Source organism: Pundamilia nyererei, unplaced genomic scaffold (assembly GCF_000239375.1).
Source record: "Pundamilia nyererei isolate P.nyererei 1_Seehausen unplaced genomic scaffold, PunNye1.0 scaffold00028, whole genome shotgun sequence".
Lineage (NCBI taxonomy): Eukaryota > Metazoa > Chordata > Actinopteri > Cichliformes > Cichlidae > Pundamilia > Pundamilia nyererei.
The window spans coordinates 2,710,494-2,721,124 of NW_005187429.1; the positions used below are offsets into that span (position 1 = coordinate 2,710,494).

At 40.2% G+C, this 10,631-nt stretch overlaps 1 protein-coding gene across 2 annotated transcripts in view; it reads right to left on the reverse strand.

Moving 5' to 3' along the window:
- Positions 1 to 3,410: 3,410 nt before the first annotated feature.
- Positions 3,411 to 10,631, reverse strand: part of zbtb10 (zinc finger and BTB domain containing 10) — a 21,843-nt gene continuing 14,622 nt past the window's right edge. Inside the window, exons 3-5 of one of the 2 annotated variants that reach the window (XM_005728452.2) lie at positions 8,878 to 8,943; positions 6,245 to 6,420; positions 3,411 to 4,360 (exon numbers count right to left, since the gene is read on the reverse strand). In XM_005728452.2, coding sequence (XP_005728509.1) covers positions 4,079 to 4,360; positions 6,245 to 6,420; positions 8,878 to 8,943 — 524 coding nt within the window. In that variant the 3' untranslated portion in view covers positions 3,411 to 4,078. The remainder of the gene's footprint in view (positions 4,361 to 6,244; positions 6,421 to 8,877; positions 8,944 to 10,631) is intronic. The other variant, XM_005728453.2, reaches the window with a different exon arrangement.

Consider the following 10,631-nt stretch of genomic DNA (forward strand, 5'->3'; position numbering starts at 1 on the left):
ATGTCATCATCTTATGTTTAAAAATACATTCACTGGCCACTTTGTTAGTTACATCTATTCAACTCCTCATGAACACAGATATTTAATCAGCCAATCAAATGACAGCAACTTGGATCACTTGCATCAATCCGGCGTGGTCACCATGCCAGATGGGCTGGTCTGAGTATTTTAGAAACTGCTGATCTGTGGGGACTTTCCCACACAATCATCTCTGAAGTTTACAGAGAATAGTCTGAAAAAGAGAAAATATCCAGCGAGCAGCATGTCTCTGGGTGAAAGTGCCCTGTTGAAGCCAGATTGCTTTGAGTTGATAGGAAGATGTTTCTTTGTTGGAAGGCAACAGTAATCCAAATAAGCACTTATCACAACCAGAAAATCATCTCTGAATGCACAACATCAGAAACCTTGAAGAAGACGGGCTACAGCTGCAGAAGACCAACGGGTACCACTCCTGTCAGGTGAGAACAGAAAACTGAGGCTACAGTTTGACAACAGAAGGCATGTGGATGGCAGGGTTAGAATTTGGAGTAAAAAATGTTTCCAGCATCTTGTTGAAAACCTAAAGCACAACTGTTGTACCTAATGAAGTAGTGAGTGCATGTTTGCTAGTGTAGCTGATACCGTTCATCTTGTGAGTCAGTCTGTGTGTGCACGATTATGCCACAGTGCGGTTCTGGAGAGCAGGATCTACCATAGAGGCTGTGCAGCTTGCTCTGGTACAGATTTTGTAAACACAATATTGTCACAACTGTACAAGATGATTCATTTAGAGGTAGTAATTAACATGAAAATTAAGCTTAAATTTGAGCGTGGGTGTAAGTCTGAGAACTCCAATGTATCCCACTGCAAGACGGTCCATCAATTCATGAAAACTAAGGTGAAGCAATCAGAAAGTGATTTGGTTGGGCATGTTTCTCTTTGTTGTTCAGCGCTCTGGGTTTTGAATAGATGGAGTTCGGTTTATTTCTCCGAATAGAAAAAGGATTTGGGAGGCCATCATCAGAAAACCGTAGGGGGCCGCTGCAGGAAAGAGAAGCGCACAAAGAGGTTAAAGCAATATCAAAGTTTTATTCTTAAAATGTAGTATAGAGAGGAACAGTAGTACAATTCAGACAGAAAAAAGGAGAATGTAGTTCCATCTTTGAAAACCCTTGATAAAAACGTAAAAAGAGTAACCTGAATCTGCTTTGTGTTCGGAGGGCACTGAGGCAGCGGCCCGAGTTTTGCATCACTGTTAAAGTTCGAGAGAAATTGAAAAATACAACCTTTTGCAACAGCGTAAAAAAATACAGCTGGGGAAAAAAAACCTCTGCTTTACATCTGTAGTGTTTTTGCTCTGGTTTTTTTTCTTCTTTTTTTTCTCGTGTTTTTTTGGTGTGTTTTTTTTTTTTTAATGTCCATATAACAAATACAGCATAAAATCTAAAATGATACATCATAGTTTTGAGTTTCATTCATTACAGTAAAATCAGTAGGATGGTAAATAGTATCAAAAGAACAAACAAGACAACAGGATGGTGTCATGAACAAGCACACGGCGTGAACAGAGCGCGCGACAGAAAGCGGAAGGTTAAAGTTCACGGAAATACATCGCCACAGCAGGTTTGTAGCCGACTGTTAATGTTCCATTAAGTAAATCCACTAGTTAAATAATATATTCTTCATATATATATATATTTATCTCATATATTCTCAACATATATATATATATATATAGATCCGTAATATATCCCCTCCCACAGTGATTTGAAGGTAAAAGTGACACGAAGAGTATGAATATCTCTAAAATATATCATCTTCCACTGAGTGTGAAGGGAAGTTACACATCTTCTGTATCATCAGCACTTCAGTACTATACTGTATATTCGACTGCATACGAACAGATACTGCTGTTCCAAGGTTTTAACCCGCAAACAATCCGTGTTTCTTTAGAAAGTATGTGCTTAAAGAAATAATAACAAAAAAAAGGGAGAAAGCAAAAACATCTGTGGAAAGGAGAAAAATTAAAATATGTTTCTAGGGTAAAGTGAATGATTCTGTAGCATTAAAAACATTTTTTTAAAAAAAAAAATCTCAACAATTAACAGACACGAGCAAGGATTTTTTTTCTTCTACACTAAGCAAGTATTCACCTGGCTTTTCTCATACATTATATTTCATCAATAATTACAAACAACAATTTTGGTTGGACAAATAGAAATTAACAGTCTTGATTGCATTTTGGAGTCAATATATATATATATAATATTAAATAACAAAAAAAAAAAACCTAATAATAATAATAATAAAAAAAAAGTCGCACATTGGAAGAAAACAGTTCCATTCAGACCCGCTTTTGGGGAGAAAAAACAAAACAAAACAAAACACAGAAACATAAAAAGAAAATTATTTAATGAACGCAAAAGTAAGTGCATGTCTATGAGGCGCCATAGAGCTTCACTTTTTGTGGAACAAAGTGTTTTCTACCTGGCAGACCTTAACAAAAAAAAGACATCAAATTAAACGATGACATTTCTCTATCATATGAAAAAAATGGAGTTCTTTTACACTTAAAAACATCACACACGATGATTTCTACACGCCTCCCCGACCCCCCCACCCTCACAACCAACGTTCAAGTGATTCAAAATATATAGATATACTGTATTTACTTTATACCTCAGTACCAAATATAAACAAACGGGTATGGATGTCCACTTAGGTCCTCAAAATGTCAATTGCAAGTACTGCCGGTAGTTCTACAAAAACATTGTACGTGTATGTGTGGATGTGTGTGCGCGTGTGTGCATTAAATAAAAATTTTTTTTTTTTTTAAAAATAAGCTTAAAAACAATGGCAAAGCATACCTGATAGTCGCTGTAGCACAACAGTGTTTCTATAGTTTAAGCTGATTACATATGCATAACTGAGTCAGTTTAAGCTTTATGATTATAAACATCATATATAGCCTGTAGGTCCAGTATTCTGCAACAAGCATTACAGCACCAAACGTTTCGTCATTTGGCAAAATTCAAGCTTTAAGTGAAATTCAAATGCTTTTGTATTATAATAATAATAATAATAATAATAAAGTGTTACTGTGACGCCGTGATTTGTGTAAAGCTAGCAATAACATTTCCCCTTGTACTTTCTTTTTGTTTTTTTTAAATCATCTTCCCCCACCCTGCCCGCTTAACAACAAACCTAACATCGTCTTTCTCTCACTCATCTTTTTTTTGCTCTTTTTTTGTTTAAATTCAGTAGTTTTTGTTTCCTGCTTAATCTTGGTGTGCGGTCTGTTTGGCACAATATCACAGCCCTCTTAAATTAATCATAAATATGGCTGTAATACATTAGAGTCGCAAAACAGATTTTTTGGTTCCAAGATTTTGTGCAGGGAAGGAAAAAAACAAACAAACAAACATAAAACACAGAAAAGAATAATATTTAGCGCATCTAAGAAAAGAAAAAAAAAAATCTACAGAGCAAGGTAAAATCTTCCTGTGGACAGTAATGCTCTTCTTCTGTGTACTTCTACAACGCACACTCAGACGCAGCAGAGAGCGACGGCTTACTACGGCTCTGCTCGCAGACAAAGAAAGAAACAATAGAACAAAACAAATTATAGAATCTGATAAGACCATAAAGACCTCTCTTCATAAATTAAATAATTAACATTTCTTTGTTTAGATGATTGGCCTAACTCAACTCAAAAACTACTTCACCCTACCAGACTCCCGCCAGCCCGTCCCGAAAACAAAAAACAAAACAGGAAATAAAATACATCACCAAAGACCTGATTCATCACGTTATTCGTCATTAAATCGTTCTCTTGTGGGCGCTGGGCCCAGAGTTGGACACATTTGAGCAATAATAAAATCTGTACATCTTGGAGTTCCCGCAAAGCTTTTCTTTAAAAAAAAAAAAAAAAAAAAATCAAACTCTTTGTCATATACTCGCACAATTAAGTAACCTCAAGGTTTGATAGCACTTTGGAGTTGATTGTTTACCAGCTAGATTTCTGTATACATATATATTAAACATCAACTGTTATTCATTTTTGTTTCTCAAGCTTGTTAAAAATGTATTTATTTTTTTTTTAGTCCTCTTCCGGGGCAGCACCAGCGTTGCCCTCGCCCCAATTTGATTGGTCGTTCTCAGCAGGTTCCTCGCCCTCCACTTCTTCCCCTTCCTCCCCGTCAAAGTCTTCGTCCCGAGGAAACTCGATGCCCTCCAGGCCCTCCTGAGTGGCCTGGTGCGAGTCGGCGCAGTCTGCACACACGCCGTAGCGCCGCGAGCCGTGGCGGATACCCACGCTTGCTGCGAGCATGAAGATCTTCTTGCATACCATGCACTTGTATTTTTTGTCCTTCTTGTGAACCTAGAAGGTAGACAGGGTCGATGACATGGAGTAATTCCAGTTAGTTGTTGTGTAAACGATGCGTTCACTGGTAAATCTAATGTGGACTTATGCTACTTTTCTTTAGTTTTAGTCACAATACAAGTATATTAAACATGAGCAAAGTTAACGTTCTCCTTGAGATCACCGTTGTTGCTAGAAGATAACCAAGGTTTCCCATAGGTCACAAGTGCAACATTCGCCTTCGAAGTAAAAGTCGTGGCTTACCACAAAAGTTTCAAAACTTTTACTTTGAAGGTGAATGGTCTCCGTTTCTGGTTTGAGCTGCACTTTTCATGACTCAGTGTCTTTGATGGAGACTAGGCAACTGCAGGAATCTGCCAGCTTGCTGCTAGCTGGACTAAAGCTAGCGCAAGGAGGTTTTCGGTGCAGTGGCATACATCTCAAGCAACCACTTGCCAACTGGTTGGGGAAACATTTTTCTCGGCCAGGAGGGCACTGACCCATCTTTAGGCCTTTGGGACTGGTGCCTTAGTGGCTTCATTACACTTGCCACATTGGTCATGTTGTTCAGTGACGCCACTACAGCTCTGCGCTGTTTACAAAATCCTCCACATCAGCGCTTGTAGAGGAGGGAAAAAAAAAAAGTGTCAAAACTGGAAGCAAAGACTTTACTGCAACATCTCCCTCTGTGTAACCTGCTACTCTGAGCTTCTGTACTGAGGATCATTAAAATGGTAGTAAAAACTGACACGATTGTAAACTTGTGTCTGATCAGCACCGGCCACATCAAAAACACTGAGGTTGTGAAAATGAGGTGAGACGTGCACGCCTGGTGCCTCTAAACTGAGTTTCGGCCACTAATGTTCAATCACTTTTGCTGGACGTGACGACAACAATGAGGATAATGGGAACTTTGAATGGAGAAAAGCTAAAACAGCTGAGGATCTGCACCCAGGCCAAGTTAAAAAGACTGATTATTTCTGAATTATGAGTCATGCAAAGCTCTTCTATTGGAAGCTATGAATAAAATATGGAGCTGAACCATCCACGTTAAGGAAAGTAATATTCTGGTAATCTCGGAGCTGATGGGAGGCTTCAGACTAATCTAGGTTAGACATTTATACGTTTCCAGTTTCTATGCTACGCTAAGCAGAGGTAAGCAGTAGCTCAAAATCTACTGTGATTAATTGGATGTTAGCAGAATCAATATTCCCATCGGACTTGAACCAAGAAAGCAAACAGAAGTACATCCTTCAATGTCAAAGTCTTCGTCTCAGCCAGTGATTCTCAAACAGTACCCTGATGAAGGAAAAACAGACCAACACGTTTGCTGATTGTGCCATACTAGCCTTTATTTTACCAGTATTGAACTTGAATCCTTTTTTTTTTGTTGTTAATGATTGATAAAACCGGGGTGTGGGGTTTGGGCATTTATTTTCCAGCTACTAGGAGTGGCTCACCAGAATAACTGCTTTTACCACTAGTGGAACACAGAAACATTTCCCCTTCTTTTTTCACTACATGGAACTGGGATAATCTTTCTCAACTGACTAAGGAGTAAAGTAATTATGCTCCATCTTTAACGGGACGATGCCAGGACAATGATTAACTTGGCCTCCTTATCTTTAGATGCAGGAAATGAGGGACGATCCCACAATTCCATTTGTTTCGAATCACTTTGTGTTTGACCCTACAGTCCTCCCACCATTACAAAGTAAGATATGCAGCCAAAACGTTCTACTTCTGCACTCACTCCCTTTGAGCAAAAGCTACCAGACACAAAACACAAGGTGGAGGTGCACTGATGTGAGGGGGCGGCCAAAACGCTGTGGTGTTTGCCAGAAATTGGAGGGCGCACGTCACGTGGTAGCGCGAGAGGATCCAGTGCATATGCAAACTCACCAGGGAATGTCTCTTTACATGCTCACGGCGGGTGAACAGCTTGCCGCAGATGTCGCAGCTGAAAGAGCGCACACCTGAGTGGATGATCAGATGCCTCTTGAGTGTGCGACGGTGCTTGGCGATGTAGTTACAGTGGGGGCACTTGAGCTTATTGAGGGCTAGGTGTGAGGACTCGCCTGCGTAGAGAGAAAAACAGAAAACATGCAGATGCACAGGAAGGTCAGCAGGAGACAACATTTTGCTCAAGGAAAAGAAAGTTGCTTTAAACCAATAATGGTGAGATGGAGCAAGACAATTATCGTAAAAGCTGCATTTCCACCGAATGATGACAGAGGGGTGTGCCAGCAACCAACATCCTGTTTATCAAATCACTGAGTTAAAATGCATTACAAACCACAAACTGTAATGCAGACATAATTTAGGCAAAGCTACGCACACTGCTAAATGTGACAGATTCGCAATCCCTCTCTGTAGCTGCTGACTGGTCTGCAGGTTAACTTTACGACAGAGGTCACGCTATGGCGATGATACAAAGATCTACGTTAGGCATGAATGTAAAGCAGCACCATGGATCTATGGATCTACTGCTTGGCTCATGCAGTTCAGTCAGGGGAGCGGGTGGTGGGGTTTATACAATTACCAGAGCACTGCAATTGAAACGAGGAGGCAAATGTTAGTGGGCTACTAAATTAATGAGTCTCTTTATTAAATAATAAACTGAATAACGGTATGGTAAGGATAGCTACACGCTAATAACGCTCGTTAGGAGCATTAAGGCAATCTGAATAATCCATAGACACTGATCTGCCTAATGATACAGAACACACGATTAGCAAGCTAAATAAATAAAGCCTGGCTATTTTATCACTCAAGGACAAAGTCTATGTATCAGCATGTTTATTTATTTCTTTATTATTTTTATTTCAGTGTGTAAATCAATAATAATGCAGATGTCCTTGCACCCTCATTTTCTTCATTAACCCTGTGGGTATGTTTACAAGCCAGCGAGGACAGCTGGGTTTGCAAATAAATAGACGATGTATTGATTTTGAAAAGGCTCCAAACGGGCTGTCTCCACTGAGAGTGGGGTAATAGGGCTGATCCTTTTGTTTGAGCCAAGGAGCGCACAACAGAGGAGTCGTCAAGGCAGGTTGCTAAGGGGAGGAGGGGACGATGGTTGATGAGAAGCAGGTCACCTGTGTATTCACTCGGCCTGCGTGTGTTAAACACAGCACAGAAGCACCTCGGGGAAGTGCAACACGCAGTGAATTTAAGCTGCACAGATTTTGTGTAAATTCACAAACTGCCCTAAAAGTGTACATTTAAATAAATGCATTTTAAATGCAGTGATTTTTCTTTTAAGTGAAAGGTCACATTCAGTAAGGTTACATTAAAAAAAACAAAAAAAAACAATCCCTATCACACCTTTTCAGCTGATGCCACCTGACTAACCTGCCTCTAAATCATTAATCATCTATTTAAAAACAAACAAACAATCAAAGCAAAATCAAAACAGAAGATCCGTCTCAACTTTGGGAGCAATGGGAAAGAATCTAATTTAGAGTGTGCTGTGGATTCAAGTCAATAACACACAGCTCCTATATGGAATCTGGACTCTGATCTAAACTCAGTTTAGAGTCAGACGAAGTTGAAGGGATGAAATGACGGCTTCAAAATGGCTTGACAATCTTTTCCAGTTTAAAGGGAACATTTAGGAAAATGCAAAAAAGTAGTGTATACCCACTGACCTACCATTTCACACCCGCTGTATGAACTATATATACACACACACGACACACCCTGTCACTTATGACTGTAAGCAGTACTCTCCCCTCCTACATGTATGTGACGATGTCAAGTTATTTTGTATGTGTTAACCGTTCTGTCGACTATTCTGGTTCTCAAGAATATACTGAAATCAATTACAGCTTGTTGTACCGTTGACTGTTCAGTACTGTTGAGTCGGAGCACTGGCCATTTTCATATCCTTTATAAATAGACTGAAAGTAACACATAACCTTGTCTAAATTTGTCTTCCCATCTCACGCCTTGTTGAACACTACCTTTTTTTTTTAAATAATAAAAAAAAAGAAAAAAAAAAGTGCGCTCTCTGTCACAGTGATACACATACACCGTAAAAAAAAAAAAAAAAAAGCTTTGTTTATAGCTTTAATTTAGCAGCTTTATAGATATTAACCCAAAGGACCAAATTAAACACCAAACATTGTTGCTAATTTTTACAGAGAAAGAAGCTACATGAGACAGTCTTGTTTTCCATATGTCAGTCTAATTTGCTTAAACTTGCCCCAGGCTTTCCACATACTGTGGAAACTCAAGTCCCGATTCGGTAGAGGAACTTTTACCCCTTGGAAAGTGCCTGGACATCAGCTGATTTGAAATTCCAGGAACTTTTGGTGGAAAAGCACCTCACAGAGATCACAGGTCAGCTGCACCTTCTAAAACCAGTTGAACAGGAGTTCCTAAATGAACCCGGTTGTTTGTCTTCTCACTTGTTAAAAGAAAACATGTTAAATAGACTTCCCACACTCATTTGAAATAATGGGCATTGCACAAGAGTCACTAAATTTGCCTAAGCTGGTAATTTAGCAGTAGTCTAGAGTGTGGCATCTTACCATTCTCCCAGGACTCCCCTTGTTGTAAGTCTTGCATGATGCTATACTGGATCTGATTGGCCAGCTCTGGGAAAGGGGGAAGGGACAAGAGAAGGGAAAAAGACAGATGAGAGGTGGTTGAGAGCCTGGAGGGTGGGGTGGGGAGTGGGGGCGACGCACACCTCACAATGTCTTGTGTACACAACTAACCACCCCCACATGAAACAATGGAAGTTTCAGTGAACAACATAGGCAAACACAAAGACACAGGCCCCTACTGTATGTAAAGCAGTGTGTTTTCCACCAACCAGCGCAACAAGTTAAGGAGGCTCCAGCAGGAAGGGGGTTAACTGGAGGATGACAGAGTCGAGCCCTCACACGGCTCATCTTACACTCAGCTTTTGTAAGCACTAGTGTGAGCACCTGTGTGTGTGTGTGTGTGTACGTGCACGTCCGGTTCGTAAAGCATCAACGCTTAGAGCCCATTAAAGACACACCCCTTTGTGTGTGTGCGTGTGTGAGTGAGTGAGTGAGTGAGTGAGTGAGTGAGAGAGAGAGTGTCTCCATTCTCCCTGGGTCAATATTTGGAATAGTGAGGACAGCCCCAGTGCATTAGAGTGGATTAGGGAGAGAAGGGACTGCCCCTTGCGGCTTTGCACCTCGCAGGGATTGGGGGTAGGGTGAGCAGTGGTGGGTTGTTTCTATGTGTGGGTGTGTATGGGTGTGCTACAACAGAGACCAGAGTGCATGCAAATACATTTCACCTGCTCTTTGTGCCTTTGCAGCACCCACCCTTTAAACAATCCAACAGTCTTGTTTGGCCAAAGAATTTACTGGCCATGAGTAATGGCTGTGGGCTTGGTGTAGGAAGAACAGGCAGCACCAGCAGAGTAACATAACCTTGAAACACTCTTCACTTTCAATTGCTCTTATCCTATTCAACACCAACCTTCCTTCAACATCAGCCGTCTTTACAACTGAACCACTGCCAAGAATTAATTGCTGCTTTTCTGAGCTTTCACAGCTCATAATTAAATATTTGAATAGTTTGGGACGTTACCTTGAACGCTAAAAAACTGACATATTTCACTAGTCAGCCCAATTTAAAGGCCAGACTAATTATGAAAAACAGGGAAATAATTGACAGTTGTTTGCAACAACGAATAATCTAAAGCACAACAAGAAGAAGACTGATAAAAAGTTACAGTTTTTATTATCCCTTTCAAAAACTGTAACAAACAAAGGCCTCCATTTGTGCTAAAATGTTTCCATCCTTGAAGCGCGACTACACAGATCAAAATGAAGCAAAATGAAAGCCAAGAGCGTGACATCACTGTGGGAAACTGGGACAGCTAGTATTGCTCGATGACTATTCACTCAAAGAGAAATATGCAAGGCAGCTAGTGCGAGAGAGCTGTGTAGTTTAAGCCAGCAGAAGAGTTTTTGTGGTGTGTACTTGTACTAATGACGGAAATGGATCATTCTAGTATTTTCTATCCAAGTATATGTAGATTTAGAAGATCATGTGACACACAAATCAAGACTGAATTACAACAATTGAGCACAGTATTCAGTACATGGCTAATCAAGGCTAGACTGTGGGAAATGCCGTCACCAACCGACCGCTCTGACAAGAAACTTTTTGTCCATAAATGGCGCTGGACAATCGAGGTGAAAAATTGTAATGGTACGGATCTTTCAATCAGACAACAGTGTATCTAAACCAATGCAGAATATCAACCATTGTGGCTGCTGCCTGTGTCTAAAATAACTCA